Source organism: Charadrius vociferus, unplaced genomic scaffold (assembly GCF_000708025.1).
Source record: "Charadrius vociferus isolate BGI_N301 unplaced genomic scaffold, ASM70802v2 scaffold202, whole genome shotgun sequence".
NCBI classification, from domain to species: Eukaryota; Metazoa; Chordata; class Aves; order Charadriiformes; family Charadriidae; genus Charadrius; species Charadrius vociferus.
Genome location: NW_009647242.1, coordinates 2,188,685 through 2,215,685, shown reverse-complemented (window position 1 = coordinate 2,215,685; position 27,001 = coordinate 2,188,685). Strand labels below are relative to the sequence as shown.

At 40.0% G+C, this 27,001-nt stretch overlaps 1 protein-coding gene across 1 annotated transcript in view; it reads right to left on the bottom strand.

Moving 5' to 3' along the window:
• Positions 1–20,327: 20,327 nt before the first annotated feature.
• RAB12 (RAB12, member RAS oncogene family) overlaps positions 20,328–27,001 on the bottom strand; it is a gene marked incomplete at its 5' end in the record, with an annotated part of 11,399 nt that continues 4,725 nt past the window's right edge. The window contains 4 exons of the mRNA XM_009879981.1: positions 20,328–21,570; positions 22,038–22,142; positions 23,110–23,199; positions 23,731–23,869. Coding sequence (XP_009878283.1) covers positions 21,457–21,570; positions 22,038–22,142; positions 23,110–23,199; positions 23,731–23,869 — 448 coding nt within the window. The remainder of the gene's footprint in view (positions 21,571–22,037; positions 22,143–23,109; positions 23,200–23,730; positions 23,870–27,001) is intronic.

Here is a 27,001-nt window from a genome sequence, read left to right as displayed (position 1 = left end):
AAATCTACCATCACACAGCAAAGTGGAGAATTTGGGGGAAAAGCAGGTGAGGAGAAAAAGAGAAGCAAGCGTACAAATCCAACAGTTAATAAAATACCTCTAGGTCTAGGACATACTTCCCATTACAATATATTTGGAAAACTGCCCCAGCGTAGCCTGACAATGCCTTGGACCTCCCTCTCTTCCCATCCCTCACATGCCCTTTCCAAGTGGATGATGAGGAACCAGGCAATGGAGGGCAGGGAGGAGGAAGGGACTGATGGAGGCCCTGTGAGACACCATGGCCATGAGCAACGCTTGCTGACAGCGCCTCCCTCTAACAAATCCACCCCACACATCACAGGCCTTTTGTCACACGAGGATATCCCTCTGCTTTCTGTGTTCACCAGTGCAGAAGCCGTTCACCCCTCCGAGGGTAAGGAGCTTTGCTCCGAGGAGTGCCATCCAAACAAAGCAGTTCATGAGGGGCACGGCAGTGCAGTTTCATTTTAACAACAGTGAGTTTACGTTTCTGCCACCTTTCATTTTTAATTCACTGTCATGGATGCATTAATTTTGTACCATCTGCATCATAAATAGAGCTTTTCCTGCAAAAGGAACACTAAGGGTCCATTATTTTTATCATCCCCCACCCTTCTGCTTTGCTGTTAATTCACTTTTTCTACATGAATCAATGTTTTCTCCCCCAGAACAGGCATGGGGGATTTATTCAGGCAAAGTGTTAATACTAAAACTGGGGCACTTCCCCTCAGCACTAGACAGTGAACAATAATGTAAAGCATTATGGTGGGACAGCCATTGCTTGAATGAAGAAGAATACACACCTGACTCATCCTTCTTGCTGTGTGTCAACAGTAAAGGATTCAGATCCGGCAGTGCCTCTGCATGCCACACAACAGGTCACGTCCTCGTGTCTTTTGGACTTGTGTACTAAGAACTTGCATTGCCACAGTCCAGAGAGGGGCAGCGATTTTTATAACACTTCTGTTCTCTGCTGAAGTGCAAGAAAGATCTTTAACATCTATTAAATCACCATTTGTTACTATTTATTCTTAAGCTTATCATTTGTAACTTTAAAGCTCTCTTTAGTTGCTTTACTTTTGGATCCTGCACACCATAATTTTTCCATTCAAGAAAAGAGTTCACCATGTCAGGAGGCAAAGCCATGTACTACTTTAATATCTCTCGAAGAGATGAAAAAGGTATGAATGGATCCCACGGTCTAGGCAAACACCTATTGTACTGATGTGACTGCATGGAAGAAATCAATACCTAGAATATAAAAAGCCAGGTTCACTTTTGGCATTAAGTTTCTCGTCCTTTACTACTCTTGCCCTGAAGCATGCCCGTGTCTTTATTTACCTCCATCTCCTGCTCTCTCTTCTCGTATCACTCCTGCTCACTCACAGTATCAAAATCACTTTTGCCCTGTGGGACACCTGACTCCTCTCTTCAAATCTTTTTTGCCTGCAGTGTAATTGTTAAGGTCTTATCCTCCCATCTTCGTGGGTTTACCCATGCTTCCTGCTTCTTTCCAAGCATAAAACACAATTAGGGGTAAGAAAGATGCCGTAGGCCTGCGGAGTTTGAAACCATTATGTTTAAGTCTGGCAGTGGGTCAAGGCAGAGATGCAGCTGCGAAGCTGCATTTTTGGTATACATTGGTATACATTTGGTATACATTGTGCCTAATGTAGTAGAAGTGAGCTGTTTAAACTGCCAGTTGAAACATTTTTGTGATGGAAAACCACAGTGACATGAAATACACCACCAAAAAGAGAACGGGGAAGGACAGGGGAAATGATAACTGCTGTTCAGTGAACTCACTACCTCACTGTCAGATGAAACAAGGTGACAAGGAAAACCTGATCATGGGTGCTTGACTGTGCTCTCCTACCTGACCTCCTCCAGAGCAAGTAACATCCATCCACTGCGGCGACAGCAGTCACAGCCCTCCAAATAAAGTTGCATTTCATGGTGAATAAAAAATATGGCTTCAATCTCTTCTTTTTTGCCAAAAATGCCACATTTATGGTGCTTGCCTGTCCTGGTTTCAGCTGGGAGAGAGTTAACTTTCTTACTAGCAGGTATAGTGCTATGTTTTGGATATGGGATGAGAATAGCGTTGATAATACACTAATGGTTTTAGTTGCTGCTAAGCAGTCAAGGCCTTTTCTGCTCCTCACACCACCCTGCCAGCGAGTAGTTGGGAGAAGACACAGCCGAGACAGCTGTCCCCAACTGACCAAAGGGATATTCCATACCATGCAACATCCTGCTCAGTACCTAAAGCTGGGGGAAGAAGAAGGAAGGGGGGGATGTTTGGAGCTATGGCATTTGTCTTCCCAAGGAACAGTTACGCGTGAGGGAGCCCTGCTTTCCTGGAGATGGCTGAACCCCTGCCTGCCGATGGGAAGCAGTGAATGAATTCCTTGTTTTGCCTTGCTTGTGTGCACGGCTTTTGCTTTACTTATTAAACTGTCTTTATCTCAACCCACGAGGTTTCCTATTTTTCTGATTCTTCTCCCCATCCCACTTGGAAGGGGAAGACGTGAGCAAGCAGCTGCATGGTCCTAGCTGCCGGCTGGGGTTAAACCACAACATTGCCCTTCAAGAATTTTCAAGAATATGTACTGATTAGCTTGATGCAACATTAGCTAAAGACTAGGAATGATGCCATATGTATCCGTTCTTGTATCACGCATAGGATACAATGGGAGAAACCGGGTTACAGTTCTGCTAAGTTATTAAATGCTCTTCCGGTTAATCGATGTGATTGTACAGCCTATGGGCAGGACAAGAGTGCAGGTAACTCTTCAGTGGTCCCTGTGCGATAAGAGATAAAGCAGCTACTCACTTCTCTACTTCCGAGCTACAACCATGAAGGCTCAGACTCAAATTCTGCTGTTCTCATTTCATATAATATTGGCCTCACTATAACAGTCCTGCAACTTCAGAGATCAACTCTAAAGCTAGAGGCCGGATTCACAGGCTGTGTCTCAATTGCTTGGTAATGTTCTTCTGAACATGGGAAAAAAGTCATAGGAAAATATACGTTGTTGAGAAAATGTCATAGGAAAATACAAGCTGTAAAATCAGCATTACTAGATGGTGTGCTTTATTTTGTATTCTTTGGTATCATCTTGGTGAGTTTTCCCATAAATCTGTGTTGCTACTCCATGTTTTATCTTATAACTGATATTAAATAATGGTATTCTTTTTTTTGTTGTTGTTTCAATTAGTGTGCATATTTGAAATTTTACATTGTATTAACTGAAGAATATTATCCAAGCAAAACTATCAAGTGTAAGATTAAGAATTGAAATCTATACTGTTAACTCAAGGCTACCACACACTACAGAGCAAAGCCTTTTAAAGAATACTATACAATACATTACAGATCTAAGCTTTTCAAAGCAGGATATGCAGGATTAAGGATACATTTAAATCCAAACATGATAAAAGGAAAAAACCAAATAGGCAAAACATGACTACTTTATAGTGATGTTATGTAAGAACTTACATGGGGAACTAATTCATCCCCTGGTTCTATCTTGTAATGGTATCAGGAGCAAAAAAGGTATTTTAAAACATTAATTTTTTTTTTTTTTTTGGTCCTTATCTAATCTCATACTATAAATACTAAAATACTTTAATCCAAACTGTATGGCTATTGCCATCACAGTGCAGAGCTCATTTTGTTTGTGAGCCTCAATCCTGTATTTTCTGTTTCAGCACACTTCAATTTCTCTTCAGTACCAGCTCAGCTCTGACATTTTGGGAGTTTGTGACCACTGAAATACTTAGCTTCATGACACTTTTCAGATAACCACAGAATTATCTGTACTCTATTCTATTTTCAAGTTTGTGACAGATATTCTCAGTACTGACTCAGTCTTGAAGCTACTTGCGTTTTCAGGCAAAAATGCTAAGATTACACTATCCTTTGGGACTATGTATACTGCCTACATCATATATGTCTATTTTGTAAGCAGCTTAGGATAGTGACCGTGTATTATATAAAGCGGGGCGTATAAACCAATGCCCTTATTTAGTAATAACCCATGTTCTCACTCCTTCTGACTGTAGTGCCCAGTGGCAGGCTGGGATTTATTAGGGAGAAGACGAGTGATAGCACAATAACATCTACTAAAACACACTTGTTATTCCTGCCTTTCTCGTTTGAAGTTGAAAACAGCCAGCAGCAGCGGTGTAACCTCCTTAGTAATCAATAAACATAAGAGGCTCCCAGATCGCCTCCATGTCATTCCATCTTCCACCTCCCAAGGACGAAAGGCTGTGATGGAGACGGCAGCATTATCCGTGGGAGGGTACCACTGCTCCCCTCCCTCCATCCCTCCCTCTCTCCCTCCCTCCCCTGGGCTCCCATAGAAATATGCTGCCTTTGAAACTCACGTGCCAGGATATTATTCAAAGATTTATGGTTCCTGATTCTCGCTACAGTTCGCTCTTGCTGCTTTGTTTACTTGGCAGGGTGAGGGAGGGAGGAGGGAACTGGATTAGCCTCCGAATCCCGCAACAAAAGGCAGAAAAGCTCTGCTTTATGTGTTTAATAATCTGCATTTCTAGAGAATTACTGAATATGCTGGAATTAACTCCAGAAAATTTGGCATATTTTAAAATAGTTATTCATAGCGCTTAAGCAACACTTCACATCAAAATAGATTTGAAGCCAACAGGGGTTTTGTTCTGATCTGCTAACCACAGTCACATAAGATAGGAGCAAAACAAAATGATGACACTACCAGATGAGCAGAATTTAATTATTAAAGTCCCTGATCTGTTTTTATCTCCTTTACCTTTAGATGCATAAATGTCACACAGATAAAAATAATCAGAACCACTGGAACGGAAATATTGGGAAAAAGAGGGGGAAGTAATTCAGGTTTTTTTGGTGAAGCGAACAATTCTCTTCACATTTGTAAAGACCTTTATAGCTTAGAGAGGACTAAAGTATTTCTCTGAACATAACATGGGGAGAGGACTGGGGTGTTGTTTTTGTGGATTTCTTTTTAAGAGAGGAAGAAAACTATCTAGTCTTTGCTCATGGTATTTTTATACACATATCATGCAATGGCTCAAAACGCTAATTTGCTTAATTGCATTAGTCCACTCCCCTCCTGTTATGGGAATTCAAGCTTCAATGGCAAATTCAACCTCCTAATGAGATTATGGTGACGTTCCCAATATGAGGCTGTAGGGTGGCAGTACGATGGGCACGGGAGGCACGCGTTTCCTTGGCGACTGGCTGAGTGGTTAACCCTGGTAAGAAAGGGTGGAGGGAGAAATCAGTTTGAGTGACAGTACTTCATCCTTTAAACTTCAGCTCATGGCTGAGCAAAGCAGAAATAGTGCCAAGCAATGACCATGGGGAAATTACCCTTGTTTTAATCTCTGTTTCTTCCAGCTGATGTCAGTAGAAGGGGACAAGACAAAGGACCTCAAGCTGTGGTAAAGATCATTAAAAGAGAAGAATATAAAGTCACGGACATCACAGTGCCATCTATTAAATATTAATTTCTGTTGAATGCAGACATTTTTCTTTGTTATGCTGTTTGGCACTATTATTATTATACTATCTTTAATCCATTTTGTATAGTTTTATTCCTTTTTTAACCTCCTTTGTAATGAAGGTGCCTTTTAGTCAGGTCCACCAGCTAATCAGATTGCTTTCTCTTCATTACTCACATTGAGCTTTTAGAGTCTGAAGCCTCAGCTCACTGGAATATACGGTCACAATTTAAGTTCTGTGGAAGAGCTGGAACTATGCCAGAAACACAGCACATAGCTATGTTTTTATTGCCGTCATATCGAGAGCAGGGGAGATGCTTTAGAATTTGGGAGTATTTAATCACAAACATGCCTGATTACTGTACAGGAGTAAAATACATGTGTCTATAATTCACAGCCTCCAGTGGAAACAACTAATAGTCTTATTTTGCCATTTATCCAATAAGTTGTATTAAGACAAATGTAGGGCAACATTAAAGAGATGATGCCTATGAATGGAGAAAGACAAAAATTTGCGGGGGGGATATTATTTTTTCCCAAGGCATTTCTGAGTCAGAGGACAATGTTGCCCACATGCAATTAAGCAGTCTATCACCCACACACATGGATCCCCTGAGCCTGGGTTAGTTCACAGCAGTGCAAATCTAGAGGATTTCCATTGCAGTCAGTAAAGTTAAGCTGTTGTGAAAAACACTCATAAAAGCAATATTGTTCCCACTTTCACAAGACTGGGTACATGAGGAAAGACTAGAGGTGCACGCTTGTGGGTACACCTGAACGAAGGGCTCCAAAGGCTACGTGAATCTGAAAGCGATAGAAAACTTACTCTGAGCACCGAGCACCATCGGCGGGTGATGGGCCTCTCTGGCATGTGGCTGCTGCCCGGGAGGGTGGTGGCGGGGAACAGCGTCCTGGTGCAAGGGTGAGAAGAAAGGGAGAGACCATCTCTATGTGAAACCAACAGCAGCAACTTCTAATTCCTCTACGCTCTAATTTAGTACAACTGAGAGCGTCACCAATTGCTGAAATCTTTTCACTATTTTTAAACCATAGGGAGCAAATGGAAATCATATTGTAAAGACAGAAACTTAATTAGTGTTTTTGAGAGCTAGTCATCTGCTAAAGGAGAAGCGACAAGGCCAGTTTTACATTCCTTACCTCTTCTCTGCTCTGGGAAGGTTTCTGATGTCTGTTGCCGATCCACCCAGTTTCCTTTATTGTGGCTTTGGCTGCGATGGCTCCCAGCAGATCATTTTGATGTAGCTGGTCACCAGGGTTAAAATAGAAGAATACATGGGGGTTTCAGCTTGCTTTTGGTTTTGTTTTCCTCAGTGCTCTTAGAAAAGCCTGTAATTCTTATAATCACATCCTGACCCTGGTTCTCAAGTTCATCTATTTTTGAAGATACCTACATTGTAATCAAAGTTGCCATTATGGCATGGCTATGTATACCTGCAGCGGCTTTCATCTAGCTGTATTCAGATTAAAGGTTTCTGCAACCTTTGGGCTGCTGAAGCCAATGGCAGGGACAGCCCCTCACAGCCCTACAAGGAACGCTGGGCATCCACTTGTGAGGGCCATGGGCTTGGTGGCCCTTCCCATGACAGCTCCTGCCTACCTGGCTCTGCTGGAGTTACACCTTTGCCTCCTAGAAATACTTTGTTACCCCCGTCACGATCAGATTGTCTGTAGTTAGGTCTTCAAAACATGACCTTCTTCAGTCCTTCAGCCCAAATACTTATGAAGGGCATGGCCAGTTCTGCTCATTAAGCTCTCACAGTTCATGCAGGCTGAGAGTATAGCCCCAAACGCAGCAGCTACTGTTGGGGCTGCACCACACATCTGTGGCTCCTCCTCTCCAGCTCTGGATTTTCTTTTGAAAATCTTTCCTTCTCAGCTTTCTTCAAGCTTCTTTGTTGTTTCCTGTTGGTCTAGAGCCCAAGAGAAGATATTCTGGTGTTCTTCTGAAAGTTCAGCATTTTTTTTTAAGAAGTTGAGAGGCTGGGAAGAAGGCGACATATTCACAGCACCCTTTTAACGTATTTGATACATAATCAAATACAATCAAATATTTTGTTACATAAATTAGGAGTCTAATCTCTCTTGATTTTCCTAACAGTGAAAGAGATGACTCCTCCTGATTCCACTTGGTGGAGGAACCTAATTTAAACATCCAGATTTAGAGGAGTTAAGTATATGATGTGATGACTCCTTCCCACTCCTATTCATTTTTCCACTGCTCACATGGGTAGGAAATTCAGATGTATGTTACTATTTTTTTAGCCACGTGATGTGACCCCTTATTGCTAATGAGAAGAAATTAACCTTTTGAAATGTGAGGATGAAATTACACTCTCTTCAGGACTAGAGCCATGAGCTAATATAATCACATAGAGCCTAGTAAAGAGCTATGGAGACACCAGAACCCCAGATCTGAAATTTGTGTCTATAATGAGAAAACCAGAACCCTTATTAAAGGGTTATTTAAACAGGCTCAGCATCACAATCCCAACCCATTCTGCTTTGGCCAGGAACAGAGAATAGTTAGAGAGTAAAGGTGCGAACCCAGATCTCCACCCACACTTTTAGTGGGAGAAAAAATCATCTTCCAGCTGGGTTTTGCCATTGACTAATCCTGCAACATCAAGAATTTTGATTTTCATGGAGAGGCCTAAGAACTAAAAGGAGCTCTTAAAGTGCAGCCCCAGCACTGTTTGGAACTGAATTTTGGGTGTGTAACATACACTCACGAGTCTTTGGCTGTACTATGTTTTGAACACAGCTGCAAGTACTCATGTAGTCATTCCCTTAGAAACATCCATCTTGGTTATGGAAATATTAGTATTATTAGAAAATAACTAATAGTCATTAGGAGAGTGCACCCTCATCTGACCATATGCTAAGAGAAGAACTGTGGCATACAGGCAATATTATTTGAAATTTTTAAAAAAAGGGTGTGAGGGCAAAGAAAGGCCAAGATAGAACCTTGTTATATTGTATTACCATAAAATACAAATAAATAGAATAAAATGCAGTCATTATTCCAATTCAGTTTTTGAGGAGATCCTTAATTATGGCTCTGCCACAGGTGCCTGGTCAAGAACACTGCCCTTCTGATTGCCAGAAACATTTTCAAATTATTTGACATATGCTTAGGTGAGGTGCTTGTGAACCCACAGCGGAGGAATAAGAAGGTATAATGCAACGGCATTAAGTACATTTATCCAATGCAGAAAATACTTACCTACATTAATCCATCTCCCTTTTGGTTCTGCTGTCTTGTGCATCAGATGAGATGTCAAGTTAAATATTGCAATGCTAGTAAAAGAGGATTTGCTGCTGTTATTGACAGAGTTTTAAGAAAAGCAGAGGGTTAGTTTCTTGTGCCACCACAAAAGGAGCCCTACATATATATTTTAGAAACAATCAAAGTACATACAATTAGATGCTGGTTGAAAGATGCTTCCACTCATATGCTAACAATTTTGTTGGCAAGATCTAGACTGTGCTTTTAATATTATCAACATTTTTTCCAGTTTCTCTCTTCCATTTCAGTATGTCTGCTTCTTTCCTCCTCCTTCTCCAGCTCTTCTAATTCTTCTGCTCCCATTGCAATAGCGCTCCGGAGGCTCCTGTCAATCCTGTCCTGTAGGTATGAAATGTGCACGAGACTTCCGTGCTACGGCTCCTTGGGATCCCGGCCCGAGGATCTGAGCCCTACTCGCTCTCCGGGGCTGCCTGGGGAGCACCTGTGTGCAGCCTGGACGATGCTCAGCTACCCGCTTTCTGACTGGCAAGAGGCTGCTTTGATGGTTCATCTGGGCACACCAGGAGCTCGGCTCAGCTCAGCTCGTGCTGACAAGGTAGGCAACACCCCCGCTAACTCTGACAGCCTGACAATATAGGTTTAATACTAACAAGCACAATTTCTTCTTCCAGTACCTCATTAAAATTTGCTTGATTAGTCTCATGCCTTCTTCCTCTGCTTCCCCACTTCTACACCCTCATCTAAATTCAATTTACCTGTGATATACTCCCATCCATTCTCTACTTTTCTTTGTTTTCTCCTCAAACACTCTCGTTCTCTTGCCTACAGCAACAGTGGCCAAGCGCACCGAGCTGTTAGAGCGCAAATAAGTGGTTGCTGAGCTTCCGAGCCCTCACTAACACAGCCTTGCATGAAGTTAAATGAGAAAGAAGGGGACATGATGGGTCATGCGCGTGGGAGTGAGGTCAATGTGCTAGCCACGGCTGAGACGTACTTTCTAATGAAGAGCTTTTAAGGGAGATCAAAGATGAGGCTGCCCAGATGTGCTGAGGTTGCAGTGTACCAGAGGAGGACGGAAACGGGTCCAGGTCCCTCTGGTCACCCTTCACTGAAGCCCCTCACAGGAGACTGAGGGGATGTGAAGGAAGAAGGAGAGCGCAAGGCACCGAGTGCCCCGAACGACACAGGGCAGATCTGACTCTGCTGAATTACTACTTGGCGTGCAACATTTAAGATGTGAGGTTTGACTGTCTCACATCTCTACTGACATTTGCATTCTCTCTCCTATTCATTTTAGTTACTCTTATCTTTTGCCATATAGGAAAATGTGAACCTCAATGCTTTTTTAAACGGCATACCGCTTTCAGAAAGCCATTACAGTAGCATAATCCCCTTCTCTTTCTCTTTTCATGGCAGAGCTGGGACAAGTTCAACTTTCTCTGGAACCACTGACTTGCTGAAGTTTTTAAAATAACTGAAACATATAAAAAAGCCCCATATTAATTCAGTAGGAATTCAGGTGGCAGATTAGAATTGGATGGCTGATTCAACTAATCAACTCTGATGGCTGTTGATCAAGCTGATAACTGATGTACTCCAGGGACTGCTTTCTGACCGCTTCAAAGACAGGCAGGCACCTGGAGGCAAATGTCTAATTTTCATTTGGACGCCTACATGAGACAAACCCCTCTTTTAAGCCTTTTGTCTCTCAAACACTGGTATTTATTTATGACGCTTAGTTAGAGTTGTGCAATGCAGAGCAAAAATTGATTTTATTGCAGAATATCTGAAATTCTCTTTTTCTCACTGACCTAATTGCACGCTGTTGCCATTTACTGGGAAAAGAGAAGTTGAACTTGTCAGGATAGCCCTCCTCCATCCTCCTTTGTGTTCCATTATTGACAACATCTTTCATTTCAGCAGGCATCTAAACTTTCTTCCTGAGCTGCTAGCACAGCCTAGCACAACTGCAATGATTTAAATCTATCCTATCCAAATGCATTTTACCCGTCAGTATCTTATGACCCAGGAAGACATAAAACTCAATTTACTCATTAACCTTAGCTTCCTGAAACTGCAATTACTGCCCTGTGGACAGTTGGTAATTGAATTGAATAAGAGTAGCATGCAAATGCCAGTGGTTGCTAGCTACTGCTAAAAAGATAATCCTGCACGCGTACAAAAATCGCATGTGGCACACAGACAGCAGGTAGCAAAGCGGAGTGTTAGAAAGGAAAATAGATAAAATAGCATGTGCAGGGATTAAGGAGATGCAAAAGACCAGAATCACAGGAACCCACTCAGTGGAAATAAACACAGTATTATATGAGCTTAGGTTTACAGTTACAGTTAATGGCACACAGTTATTACTTTTGTATTGAAAAGCATTTTCTGAGTGGATGGCTTTGCTGCAAAATCAAATCCTGTTTTTCTTCCTGCCTTTTGTAATTCAAGATGTTAGGTGGCATTTTATACAGCCTAGTATCCCTTGCCTCAACTGCAGCAAAAGAGGTCAAGACATTACAAATAAGGACCAGAGTTAGCAGAAGACGATTCGGTTTGAAGTGCACTTGTCTTTCAACATTTTTACTTTGCATTTTTTTTCCTCCCATTGAACCACGAGTGTATGCTTTTCCAGGCTTGTAGACAGAGCTTTTGCATTTTTCAGCTTTAGTTAATTTAAGTGTAGATGACCCTGGTCCCTTACAGCTACATTTCATATCTCAACATGGCCCTTGCAGAAATATCTCACTGGTTGGTTGAATGCATTTATTATGCAACCTTGTATTCCTCTCACATTTAAATTTTGTTTAGTTTCCTGGTTCCAGTCCTAATTTCTTGCTTTCTTCCTTCACTACTGGAAGATGTTCCAGTAAATAAAAAATGCCACTTTAGGAGCTTTAATCACCACGGTTCTGATCCTATGCAAGACATGCCTACATTAGCATTTTAATTGAGATCAGAATCATCCCTTCCGACTGCACTTCACCTGACATCGCAGAATTGTGTTCGAGAAAATGAAGTGGATCTCTTCTAGAGGAAACTAAACCAGGTGATCTTCAGGGCCACAGCAGTCAGTTTCTGAGGCTACAGCAGAGCAAGCCCAAAGCAATCCCTTCCCTAGCAATGCCCATGCAGATTTCCCAGCACCAACTCAGTTCACTGGATCTGATCATTTTCGATCACATCACTTGTTAAGATTGACAGAGCACCCACAACATATGTAAGTATACACAGCTTTCTCCAGCTTTAACTTTGTGATGCCTTGCAAGAACATACAGAAGTTCTACAGCTATCTACAGAAAACAGTATGATTTTTTTGGCTAATATTTTTTGTTGTAAATGATGTCTCTTTAATCTGATATTTGACTTATTAGAGTTGTCTGGTTCTCCTCTTCCTTATTCTTGTTAACATCAGAGATGGACATAAATACATCTTTCCAGGACCTCTCAGGTCTTCAAGTGTTTTTGAAGAGCAACTGTCAGTGCTAAAGAAGATTTCTGATTCCTTGGAAGATATCACCTCCTTAACACAATTAATGCATACTTTGTTTTTCTGAGCATTCTTATATCCTTCGCATCCACATTCCCGTTCTTGTGGCACAAGACTTTTTCTGTGACAGGAAAAAAAGGATCTTGGGAATTCTGGATACATTTTCTAGACTTTTCTTTTCTGTTTTTTTGTTGGGTTTTTTTTTTTTTTGAGACCACTTTGTTTACCGCTCACACAGTTCCTGGGTGGGTTTTTTTTATTATTTTTTCCATCTTTCTGGTAAGGATTATTTAATTTTCTTTTCACCACCTTTACAGAAGATTTCATTAACTTAAGCAATTCTTTGATTTCAGATGGCTACACCAACAATGACTTGCCAGTTTCCACCCGAGGCTGCAGCGAAGCAAATGGGCCGTAGCCAGGTTCCTAGGCCCAGCCCACAGGTTTTGGACCAAACCTGCATGGCATCATGGCTGAGGTTCGGCAGGCTTTGGCTGAACTTGTCTCAACCTGACTGGAAACCTTGGTTTAGCTTGTTCACTTGTAGCAAATCTTTTTTTTCGCAGTGATCAAACAGACAGCTACTACCCAACCTGTTTCCTTTTGCTTATTTTAATCATGTGATGTAATTTTTATAGAGATAGTAGTGGCAGTTGGTTATTCTACATCAAAAAAAGTTTCTAGGACTCAAACATACAGTGACCAGTGTAATTACACAGGAATAGAGGCAAGATATGACAGCAAAGGCCTCCGAAGTGGGGACACTGGATGCAATTTAGACAAATACAGGCCTGGGCTGATAAGGGCTGGAACACCTCTCCTGTGAGGAGAGGCTGAGAGAGTTGGGGTTGTTCAGCCTGGAGATGAGAAGGCTCCGGAAAGACCTTATTGCGGCCTTTCAGTACTTAAAAGGGGCCTACAGGAAAGATGGGACCAACTTTTTAGCAGGGCCTGATGCAATGGGACAAGGGGCAATGGCTTGAAATTAAAAGAGGGAAGATTTAGACTAGATATAAGGAAAACATTTTTTACAATGAGGGTGGTGAAACACTGGCACAGGTTGTCCAGAGAGGTGGTAGATGCCCCATCCCTGGAAACATCCAAGGTCAGGCTGGACGTGGCTCCGATCAACCTGATCTAGCTGAAGATGTCCCTGCTCATTGCAGGGGGGTTGGACTAGATGACCTTTAAAGGTCCCTTCCAACCCAAACTATTCTACAACTCTATGATAAGAAGGGGGTAGGGATAACACTAAGAATGCAAGTACTCACCCATGGCCAATTAAAGATACACACAATTTGGAGCTGGGCAAAACCAGTGTTCAGAGTATAAGAGAGCAAACCCCAAGTATCCAACACATGTAAAATGCACTGTATATTGTAAGCACGGATGTAACACACTTACAGACCAGTGATGAAAGAACAAGGTGTATGAGTGTGTCAGTAAACAGGAAAATAGCCCCATGTGGAGCCTAGGGCGATGAAGAAGCTGCCAAGATCATATTCCTCCTGACAAAGACAAGGAGGAAACCCAACCATCAGCATCACACTCCACACATTGTGTGTACGTGTGCTCATGTGTGTTTCTCTGCAACAATTTAAACTGATTTTTTTTTTTAAACAGTGAGAAGTATTTAATTAGACAATTGGGACTGTGACATTTAGTAACTGGACTAATGGTAGTAACTGTTTATTGCATTTTAAGTCTAGTAAGATTTCAATTAGACCAATAATAAATTCTTGGCTTTGCATATGAGGTATGCCCCCATTTCTGCCCATGACAAGATTTTGAGAACAACAAACTGATTTCAATTAAGATTCATTTTGTTGCCATTTTGAGTAATCCTTGTCTGGATGCACACAGTTCACAAGAACCTTCGAAGGCGAGTTACTTTTGTACAGATTTGTATCCAGAACAATGCCAGTGGTGCACGTTAAACATAACCAACTGCAAACTTCTGAATGAGTCAACGTGGAGATTTTTCCCTGCTTTTAAACTGCTTTCAATCCACTCTTCAGCTGACAGACACAGTGCGACGTGCCAGGGCTTTCCTTAGAGTGGTGACTATGCACTTCTACTGAAAAAAACTACCCATCTCATCTGTCCTCCTCCACACATTCCACTGAAGAGAATTCTCTAAGGGACATCAGACTGACATCGATATGGGATAGTTGGTAGATCCTGTAATCAAAGAATAGAAGACACGTAGAAAAATTACATTGGAGATCTAATAATATCTGTGACAACCAGCCATTATAGACGGCATAAAAAGAGAGATCCACTTGATCTAATTTACCTGGATTTACAAAAGCCATTCAACCACGTCCCTCACTGAAGGCTCTTAGAGATACTAAGATGCCATGGGATAAAAGAAAATGTCCTCTTCTGGATAACTTACTGATCAAATGATAAAAAGCTATTGTCCTTGGACAAAGATGGTAATAGAAAAAATGTACAGAGGAGGGCTGTAAGGACATTTAAAGGTATGAAATGTCTTCAACAACAGGAACAACTGAAAATATTAGGACTTGTCAAGCCTGTAAAGGATACGACTGATGAAAGTATTTGATAAAGGATCTTAAAATTATGGGTGGCAAGAAAAGGTAAAAAGGAAACAACTGTTCCCTGTTTCTTCTGGTAAGAGAATGCTGGGGTGTGAAATGAATTAGCAGATGATAGTTTCAAAATAAAGGGAAGCACTTTTTCTCACAGCATACAGTTATGCTGTAGAATTTACCATCACCGTATATTGTGGATATCAATAATCCACATGAGTCTAAAAAAACCACCAGCAATCCGACCAATTCTTGGAAGAAAAATCCATTGTGCTATTACAATTCATCAGTTCCAGGACAGCAGAAGTTTACCATCAAAATTTCCTACCCAGCAGGGGAAAAACTACTTCCTTTTAATCCTTGTCTATTATAGGATGGCAGTAGGGGAAAAGCTTCTATTTTATGTTTGCCTGTAATCATGGGGGATTAAGTTAAAGAAGCCTGAGCAGTCCCTTCCACTTCTCTGTTCTTAAAAATCAAAACTGCATTGGAGCAAACACAGCCATGCCCATATGGTGCAGGTCCTCACTGGCTGTAGATGGATGTTTCGGTCTCCTCTTTCTCCCAGTGGTTATCAGAGCTCTTTGGACTTTGTCCTTCTCCTGACATGCCACTAGAAACCCCATTAGGTGCAGTTGCAGTATCCTCCAAGAAGCAACTACAATAAGAAATCTGTAGCATAAAGTAAGTAATTTCATAATTTGGCAGGTAACACATTTTGGTTGCCCTACTGCCTTCCCTCCTGCTTTTCATACAAGCTTGGACAATTCCATAAAGCCTGTGTTTACATAGCTACTGTGAATTTGCATCACTGTCCCTGAGAAAGAAAACTGACTGCTTGCTTCAGTACTAGCCGGCTTTTAGAGACCCATAATTTTATGCCAGTTCGGGAAGGTGTTTGTGGGATTGTGCATACTAACACATTGAGATACACATAGTAAAATTTTATAACCCTTAAATGCAACATAAGAAGGCTTTAGAGAACATAATAAGGAACTCTGGGTTAGAGGAAAACATAACAAATTTAATCTAAAAAAGCATCTTAATTCCCTCATAACAACAAAAATCATAGCCAACACCAAACAGGATTCCTCCTTTCTAAGAGACTAAAATAATCTTCAGGAAATAAAAACTTAAAATTATAAATAAAGTTTTTCATAACTATCTGTTAGGATCTACAGAAAGCTGGATTCTTTTGCAAGGGCTGGCACTTACCCAGACTGACATAAAATTTTGTTTTAATAGCATTGACCCTGTAATCCTCTGTGATAAAACAGCATCCTTGAACAGAATTGAAGAATTGAAGCAACCTTGAAGAACAGAATTGGACCTCTGAAATACTTAGAATTAAAATGAAAATTTGACCTTTACAATTTTAAGGAAAAACATGCTTCAAAGACAGTTTATGTATATTTTTGCCAGTGTTGGAAGGAAAAATATTTTCACTCAAGACCACCTAAATCAAGTAACAGTACAAAGAACAAATTTTAGGGGCAATTTTAAGAATTAAAAAAAAAAAGATATTATGAGTCCTGACAGAAAGGCAAATAAATAAATCACACTGAGGGTTTTTTATGTTTTGATTCATTTATTAGGAAATGAAGAAGGCCCATCTGTATACTTAATGATTTTTGAAAAAGTCATCAAAGGGGATCCTCAAAAAGTACAACTAAACAAATTGCATCTATCATACAGATGACTTTAAGTTCGTTAGAAATATCCCTTCTGTCAGCAAGATACTTAAACACAACTTTGCATACAGAAAGAGCAATGTCTATTTTCAATCCTTCAATACTTCCTTCCTTGTATCAACACAACACACTTGTGCATTTCTTTGGCTAACTTTTCAGCGCCCTCAGCCATTCACCACTATTATACTTTAAGTTGCTGCTTTGGAAAAGCAGCAGGAGTTTTGCAAAAGAGACATTTGCTGAGTAGGAAGCAGCAAGAAGCAATTGCTAATCCAACAGGACAGGTAACAGACTCTTTCACGGTGGAGCTTCAGTGACCCCTAATGGACAATTCCCACCAGTGCGCCTGCCCTTGCAGGAAATCCAACCCACGCCATAAAAACGCACAGTACTCAAAACTCCTCGTTTCAGCCTGATACGAACTCCGGCACTTCTGCTTTCCCTTATTTAGTATGAACGCTCACACTCAAGACGACGGTACCTACTAGGATGCCACTTTTGTATTTTGACCATTTGAAATGTTCTCAGCCAGAAGGAAGAGAAAGGTGAATAAACTCTACATTTAATGCAGCCATTCAGACAACTAGTTAGGACAAAGCCAATTCAGCTTTTTAAAAAACTAGAGCCAACAGGTTTTACATCTTTCAACACGAAATAAAACAATGTTAAGGACTAACATCTCAAATTGACCCATTTAAACTATTTTAAAAGGAAGACTTGCAATCAGCACAATCAAGTCTGTATAAATGGGAGTAGTAATTTAAAAGACACAGTCCAAATATTTCTGCCTTTTCTCCCCAGAAGTGAGACCTATACCTGCCATTAGTATGGCAATGAGTTGTTTCCATTACAGGGAAAGGATTCTTTACTTCAGCAAAACTACTACTGTTTCCACTGAATAAAAAACTGCCAACACAAGAAGGGAGAATGAATTCACGCTGGTTGGTGCAGTTACTTTTTGTCTTTCACAAACTGCAGAGATGAACTCAAGTGAATGAACTCCCAGTGAAGGAAAGTGACCAAGCTGGAAATGGGCTCCGTTCCCTATTCCCCTTCTAGAAAAGGTTTTTGTTCATGTTCTTTCATTACAGGCTTGATCGCTCTGTTCCCCTTTTCCTACCTACCTTGCTTTCCTTCCCGCCTCAGAAATGTACCTGCTACAAATCGAATTTCTCTTCCTATCTCAATGAGATAGGAGATTTTTGACACAAAAAAAGGTAAAGGTATTGAACAGAAGGATGCCAGCAGCGACAGCTACCAGAACAGCCCCATTTAGACAACTGATAGCACTAGTCTGTAAGAAAACTATTGGCTTCCAAGGCTAACTGGATTAACTAGAAATCCTTGCCCAAGTCAGAAAGACCTACCAAATTCCCAATCCTGCTTAAATCTAGCACCCTAAGTAATGATCGCTTTGGAGTATCACTTTCACAAATAACAGTGATAAAAAGGCAAACCAGCTAAGGCAAATCCTTTGCTGCCAGAAGTTCCAGCCCCTGGAATGACATAAATAACAGATTAAATTAAATTAAATGAGGGAATGCTGAAATCTCCAGCAAAGGCACAAGTACGCAGCCCTAAGTTTGCTTTTGCAAGTCACCCTATCCTGACTTTCAACTTCCAGTCCTTTTTTCCACCTTTGTCACATCCTCCTTCCTCAGAAGTACCAAATGTTGACATTAGTCATATATCTCTGCTCTGAAGGAGCAGAATATCTGGTGAAAGGAACATGTGACTGTCACTATTCCTCTAGTGCACACAGCACAACAGCACATAATTCAAGATATGCTGGTAAGCCAGTAGCTTTCAGCTCTTTGCGTATCATGACTCACTATTACACAAGAGAAATTTCCAGTCTTCCTACTTTCCTTCTGGTCACCTACAAAGAAATGATCTGTTAACTCAGCCCACTGGTTGAATGTCCATTATAGGCGGATCTAAAACTTTACAGACACAATCAAATATTGTATCAGTCTCTTGACAGAGATGAACTTTGGTTTTGGTACAAGATGCAGTGCTAACTGGACATACCACTGAAATTGTGCCATTTGAGGAATTTACTGGATTAAGTCCTAAGCACACTGAAATCAGTGGCAAACCACCACTCAATGGCCATGATCTACCTACCATTTTTTTATGAAAGCCAAGAAACCACCACTACTTTGAAGCAGATGTTACTATCCTATTTCTGACACTCCTGTGATTTCTGCTTGCCATGCTTGCTTATCAAAAGACCCTCCTGTGTATTTTCTCCAGCATGAAGAAATTGCCAGGGCCTAGACGACCTCACAGCATCTGATGAGTTTAGCGGCAAAGCATGTTGGGCTTGGCATTAGAAGGAAACAATCCCCCACACACGTCCTGAAGAGCGGGAATGGGCTACCCTTGACCAGGGCTCTGAAAGAACAGTGATCTGCTAACACAAGTTAGAACAGACTTACAGCTGCAGCCAGTGCTCATCTTCTCTTTTTTCATCCTGTGATCTCTCAGTAGTTCTGCAGACCATTCAAACAGTCCATCATTAGATGTCAGCAAGGGTTGGGCTGACAGCTGAACTTCCACGTGAGGCATTGGAGCAGCAAGAATAACTTTTTTGCCCACCCATCTTTCCGCACCACACTGCAAATGCCTGCTAGGTGGAGCAAGGACATAAATGAACTTTTTTTTGACTCATATAAAAGTTGCAGAGATAAAATTAGGAGACAAAACCCTCTTCAGTCTCATAGTATAATGGATGCAAAGCAAACAGGTTTCCTGAACTTTTTATGATTTCCAATGAATAATCAAATACATTCAAGCATTCTTACATAAATATGTCTGTCTTAAATGCAGTAATTTTTAGTTTTTGGTACAAAAGACTGCGATTCCAATCTACCTATATACAAACAGAACAGAATTACAAGAAAGTGTATCTAAGTCAAATTTCTTAATTTTTATTAAATTCAAAAAACTGCAGGAAAAAAATCACAAGTTTCTAAGTACAAATAAAAACAAATCAACTAAAATAAAATGGTTGTCAAGTTAAAACTCATTTTCCATAATTTTCCCTTCCTCGCTACTGCCCACAGTACCATCAGAAATCCTACAAGTGCTTTAGAAATTGATTTTACCTTACCAATATGATAGTAAACTGTAAGTTTACTATATAAAAAAGCAAACTGTTTAGGCACAAGGTGGCAGAGGACATAAGCACAAATATCAACCATGCTTGCTTAATTTGTCAGTTGAAGTCCAGCTGTGCTAAAGAACCGCATGGTATTGTATTCAGGATGTCAGAGCTTACTCTGTGAAACAAGGGCTATTTTTTTTTTTAATGTTAACAGTTTGTTGTGTCTTTTTTGCTTCCAGAAAACAGAGAGAAGCTGCTTAAGTCAGTGGTATACCTTACTGGTCAGTGCCAGTGTTCTGGCTACAAGAGTGGCAAAAGTGACAAAATGGGTTCCAGCACCAGAGAATGAGAAGTAGAGAAGCTGTAGCGTGAAAAAGACTGCTTCATACTTGTGTTGCCAGTGTAATTAATAGTTTGGTGACCACTTGCTGAGATAGCATGACAAGCAGTCACATGCTATTTGAAGATATCAGCTGGGCTAGGTCATCAGCTGCTCTCCCAACAGAGCAGTGATCAAGGTGAACAACTAACGTCTGCTGCTCTTCTAACTACACCTACAGGAACTGTCAAACTGAAGATTAAATCATAACAAAATTAAAACAAGTGTTGTTCCATATTCCAGATTATACCTCTTACCCATCACTTGATACTTGCCATTCTAATAACAGGTGCAGTTCCATTGTCATTCATAAATACAAAATTTTATTTGCACTTCATTAGTTTAGAAAGACCACAATGTTTTTCAATACCACAACATTCAGGACACACCAAGTTATTCAAATATGTAACTACTGATTTACCACAGCTAAACTAAACAGTGCATTTTAATAAAAGATATACCAAAGATATAATTCACAAATTCATTATCAGACAAAAACCTAACACAGTATTTGCTTGATGGGAATAATTTCCACCATTAGGAAAGAAAATAATTTTACCTTAGGTTCCCTTCCCCCCAACCCTACAGATGTCCAGACAAATACACATATATATTCCTTAACACAGGAAAATGTATCATCTTAATTATTTTTTTTTTATAAAGAATTTGTCTAGGACAGCAGCATTGCTTTTTATACTTTCTTTTAGAGCTTGAATATATATCCATTCTTTTATTGAAACTTAATGATTCTTGCAACCAAGTTTATGCTTATGCAGAAAATTATATATGCTATTTCAGAGTGCAATCTTAGATCTGCACCAGATGTGATGTCTTGGTACACAAAGAAAGGGTGCAGCATTAAATGAAATAAATAAAAGACTGCCAAAAATTAAACTTAGCTTTTCAATAAATCCAGTCAGCAGAGGATGCTACAGCCAAAAATGTTTTCACTACATTTAAAGGAAACATAATGCTGATTATGGAAGCTTTGTACATAAAGTCCTCTGTTTTTAAAAAATTTGTCTTTAAAATAGTTAGCAAAGCACCATATACTTATCTTCATACCAGAAGAGCTTCTGCCTGCCTGTTTATAATAACAAGAACTATTACAACATTTATGTCAAGAATAGGTATAGATTTAATTTCTCCTCCTCCTCGACTGGAAGCTTGGTAAATTCCCACCGACTGTACAGTATTTATAACACTGGGGCAATGAATGAAACATCATTGTGAGGGAGAGGGGTAATAATTAAATGTTATAGCTGAATCCTACACAGGATTGCATATTTGCATATTTACAAGTTAGTGTGTAGCTCTGACTCGAATAACAAAGTGCAACAAGAAACTGCCAAATGATTGTAGTGCAGAGTAGTACAGATACTTTCTTTACCCTCCCACTCCTATTTTTCACTCTGTATGGAGTAACAAGTCAACAGCAACGGACATGTGGCCTTGGAGGAGGCAGTTCTGGTGGGATTTCAGGCTCTGGTTGCAGGGACAGGATACTGTTGGACAACTCATTTCTTATAACATCCAGTGGCATCTTAAAGAAAAGAAAAATCACCTGTAAACAGTCATCTGCATAGAACTCAGCACAAAGAGCTCATTTCAAGAGCTCACTCTCAGCCAAAGCCTCAACTTAAGGATCCTCTGGTTCTTATCACTGAACTACATTCAAGTAAGTTGCGTTAAGAATTTCTTTCAGAAAAAAGTTGCGAGACATTGTCGAAATAAAGCCAATTCCTAAACCAATTACAACAAATTACAACGGAACTGCCTGCAAATGAAAGCAGGCAAATGTACAGTCAGCTGCCAAATTCAACAGCAGTATTTATTAACTGAAGTGTTCAACGGAGTCTGTGAACTACACCATGACCGCTACATATTCACCAAAAAATTTCACCTGACTGCGTGCACTTACCCTCTATGTCCTCCCAAAAAGTGTCTGCAGCCATAATTTAAACATAGACCATTTATGTGGTCAGAGGAATTACCACCTGAATATTGTACCTTTTTCAGAATGTCATCAACAAGTTTTAGAAATATTTCATCCACGTTAAAATTATCCTTGGCACTTGCTTCACAGAACCGCATCCCAGTTATTTGCTGTGCAAACTGATGGAAGAGAAAATAAAATAACTACATGAAGATATGCACAAACAGCAACAAACAGCAATATAAACTCCCCATAAAACCTTTAAAAAAACCCCACAACTTTCTCCAAATCTGTGACTGAAATCTAATTCAATTAATAAACCCGAATCTCCAAGGTACAGCAGATATTGCCACATATAACTAATTTTCACTTAAAATTGTTTTACTGGAAAAGTGTACTGCATTTTTCCAGACTTAAATCTGAGAAATTCATGTCTTCAGCTGACGTGGATTGCTGCAGATTGCCAGAAAGTAAGAACTTTTCAGAAGAGTTAATCTCAACCTTCTTATTAAAATGCAGAAAAGGGAAATACAGATGTAAGAATTAGCCTTGACGCTCTACTCTGCTTTACTTCCAAATGCACAATAGGTAGCTGAAGGAAAACATTTGTATATGCCCATACTGATATTATTCTATCAAGATGGTACTATGAGTGGTATGCTAAGACATATTCTCGTCAGGTTCCTTACCACTTTTGGAGGTGGAAGAGAACAAAAGAAACAGGAAAACAAAGGTGAGCTAAGTGATCAAGCAGGGCTGTTTCCTGTCCTATAATACTACTGAAAAGCAAATGTCTGGAATAAGGCTCACAAAGATGTCCTGAGTAGAGATATCTCCATTTGTGATTCAAACCTTCACTACACCCTCTTTCAGAGCCCAAAAAGCCCCGCACTACTATGTAGTGTTAGCCAATTTGTAGTTTATTCTTTTTTTTAGAGCAGAGACATACTGCTCCAGCAGGAAAGCATATTACTGCAAATTCTATAGAAGTACATAAATACCATATGGACTTTGACAGGACACTGCCACTCTCAAATATCCTCCTTAGTCTAAATCTGAACAAGAGTAGCCATGGACTGTCAGCAGCAATGCCACAGCAGTTTCGCTTCTAACAGTAACTAAGAATTTGGGTAGACCTATTCTTACCTTTTCTCCCTGCTGTCGAGTAATCTCTCGATCAACTTCACAGTCCAGTTTATTTCCAACTAATAGAAGCTCTGCATCTTCTGAAGCATACTGCAATTAAAACATTTTCAATTAACTAAACCTAGAAATGTAAGATTTTGTAATGTCAACACAATATTAAAAAAGGGCAATTCGTCTACTAAGTAAGGAACCACACCTACACAGTTTATATGTAAAAATTCTTCCCAAATGCTGTTGCAAAAAATTTGCAATTTCAGTCTTTAAATTCCATTTTTAAAACATGACTTCAGAACTAGCTGCTCTAGTTTATCTAAGAATGAACATAAAACCTTATTTCACGGACAGGAAATAAAACACTATTTTTCTGCCCCAGTGCACAAGTAAATGAGCAATGTTACAGATTTCCACTGACAATTCTAACTGGGACAATTCTAGTTCAAGAAAGCAGGAACGGACAACCATTTTGCAACAAAAACACATTAATGTTAAATCCCAGCTAAAAGAATCCAGTGAAAATTAGTTGGCATTAGTTTAATAATCTTGTATCAAAAAGTCCTACAGAGTACCTTTGAGGAAAAAATTGTTTCTTAAAAAACATGTAAAAAAATACTTAACGCCTACCTTATCAATCATTTTCATCCATTTTGGTAAATCGTCAAATGTTTCCTTCTTGGTGATATCATACACCAAAATAATTCCCTTGGCACTTCTGTAATAAGCTGAGGTAATGCTGTTGAATCTCTCCTGACCTGCTGTGTCCCTAAGAAGCAGCAGCAAACATTGGCACAAATATTTCAAATACAGAATAACTTTGTTTACATTTTAATAAAAACACCCACACACTCATTAGACACTCTAAATTGAACACTTCCTTCTATATATGTACTGCAATATGTACATGTGTAGGCAAAAAAATGGAGCAGCATTTTCAATCATAAAAAAGTTTCGTATCAGGACTACTTATCCCATACTAACTTCACCAAGAAAGGCCACCAAACAGTTCTACATATGTCTGAGAATGAAGTTGTCCAATGAAAATGTACCAGTAGATTAAGCTGATTTTGTGTTGTTGTGGTTTGGTTATTTTGTTGGGTTTTTTCGCAGCCCTAAAAAAATTGAAAAAAATAAATGGACACATGCTTATCAAACACAGCCAGACACCCAACTATAAAATGAGCAATGCACTGATCATTATGATTCGAGTGTCAGAGCCTTTTTGGATCAACCACAGCAATTCAGCCGTGGTTCTAAAACTAATGCAGAAGCTACTGGCAAGATGTGAATGAAAAGAGTGAGCAACCACTATGTGGTATGGCTTTTGAAAGTAGGTACCTGGCTTTCACACTTACATCTACTAATTTGAAGTGTTCAAATAACATTTCCATTCTCCCTTTCAGCGTTGTAGGTATTTCAGACAGGGTGCCTTTACACTGGAGACTATTTTGTAGCAATGACACCATGTCACCTGTACTAGCTATGTCTTATATTCCAAAGCAGATAAGACAGAAGGGTTATTTTTTACTGAACCATGAAAGCCTGTGAACTGCTTTCAATCATATCATCAAGCCTGTTTATGGAAGATTTTTGGCAGTTATACTAAAAAAATAGCTGGTGCATACCCCAAGTCTTAAAATGTGACTGGTATCACAATTGCAAAGTAAGTTATACAGTGCTCCAAAGCGGTCAAGCATTTGCTGCTTGAGTTCAGCCCCCAGAGTCAATGGATAATTTTGAAATTTCACTGTTAGAGCAAGTCAAAAGATGGACCAAAATTAAGAGTGGATGGGGGAAAATGTGCGCATGTGTGTTGGGACTCAAAAGTTCAAAAGGAACTCTCTTCAACAATCACATTTTAGACAAAAGGAGGAGGAGGATGAATTTGGGAATGAGATTAACAATGGAGACCCAAAACACTTGTTACCAAAAAAAAAAAGTCATGTTCACAAAATGCCACATTGATTGTCCTGAAGAATTAATTCTTCTGAAGTCTATGCACAACAAGCAGTAGAATAATCTATCACAAACCTATCTTGCTCTTCACAAAATCTTGCAGAATTTTAACTAAGCAGGTTTAAAAGTGAATTACTTAACTTTCTCCTGAAACTGCCACAAGTATACTTGATAGCAACAAATCTCTCCTACTGATTTCACAAAGTAAAGAAGTGTCCACTAGAAGAAGATTTGAAAGCTCTGCTTCATAGCCTGTGGAAAAATATTGACTACTACTTCACTGCAAGCCAACGGCACTGCAATATGGGGCAGAAGAGAACAAATTCCTACTGCATTCATTTTTATTTTGTTTTTATTCAAACCCCATTCTCTACTCAGAACTTCAGAATTACATTCATACAAACCTTTGGGACCCTACAGAAGGTGAAAACAGGCAGCCTGTTTCAATAAGGTAGTAGTATTTCAGACCAGTTTTAGATGGTTAATCAGTTACTTATCAGTAATGAGGCATTTTTATTAAAGCAATACAAGTTCTGGCAGCTGAAATTACAAATATAAGTATTACTCAGCAAATAACTCTACTTCTCTTCCTTTACTTCTTTGCTATGGTCAGATTTATTTTTTGAAAGGTCCTTTGGACATTCACGCCATGAGAAATTAAAAAATTCTAGTATGAACCGTTGATTTTCCACATATGGATAACATTGCTTTAGTGTTTATGAACAGACTTCTCAGAATTACGACCTAGTAGAGCAGCCCCTGACATCTGTTGCTAATCCAGCCTACTGATCAAACATTAAAGATAAGATCCCTTTAGTTCCATCATTCTGAGCAGACATAACTAGGCGGCAGGTGGAAGGGCATACCTCATGTGGAAGAATGCATCAATTCTAGCTTTGGCCAGAATAATGGAAAAAGTTGCGCTTTTTTTGCTGGCCAGTCTTCCCCCTCTTCTCCACACCCCTACCGGAACACAGAAATAAAGGGGCTACTTCAAAGTGACCTGGCAGTGGCATTCAGGTCAGTGCTAAGGACCTTTAACAACTCCCATCACAGAGGGGCAACCAGGATATCAGATCACTCAGGTCATTCGTTAGAAAAAAAAAAAAAGAGGGGAAATAAATGCACTAATATTCAACTACCCTCTCTGAAGACAGTCATCCACACACTGGCTAAGGCTAGAGGTAGGTGATGGAGCCAGCTACGCAACATTATACTCTGCCACTCCAGTTATCTCCAACGCCACATCTCCCCATGGCTCCAAGTGCTCTGTCTCCAAGTCTACCTGGTACTATCAGCTCCTCCTCACCCCACAACACCAGCAAGCTCTTTGAAAGTTTCTAGTATTCCCAGGCTGCTGCTCCCCTCTGTACCCTCGGGTCCCACATTCCCCCTTGTGGAGGTCATTCACCCAAACATCACACAACTTGGCGGCCAGCTTGCTGGCTAATCGAGACACACCATATGCTGCGGCCAGTTTAAAAACCCATAGACAGCCTGGCTGCCCACTACATATGCTAAATGGCCAGATGGCCACTGTCACCTGCCAGTCGTGCTAATTACAGTGGATTATGGCTGACTTTCTTTGCCTTGCTTTAAGTCATTGACTTCCCCACACTTCACCCAACCAATGCCTCTACTGGCGCAGCAAGTTTAAATGAAACCAGTCAATGGGTTTCTGACTGTAAGCATGTAAGCGTGATATTCTAACCCTTCTTTCCTTTGAAAACTGGAAAAAAATAAGCTGAATTTGCAGCCTCTAACATTACATTAACATTGTACTAGCCTTCAAACAGTAAGGTACAAATTGGAAAACTATTTCTGCAATAAAGAAGTTTAGAATGCAACCCCAAGCTACCTATGTAAGCTAGTTTGAGAAGAGTATCAAGCTGATCTTTCACATAGAAAATCTCACCATCTACCAGGTGCTATCATCTTTTTC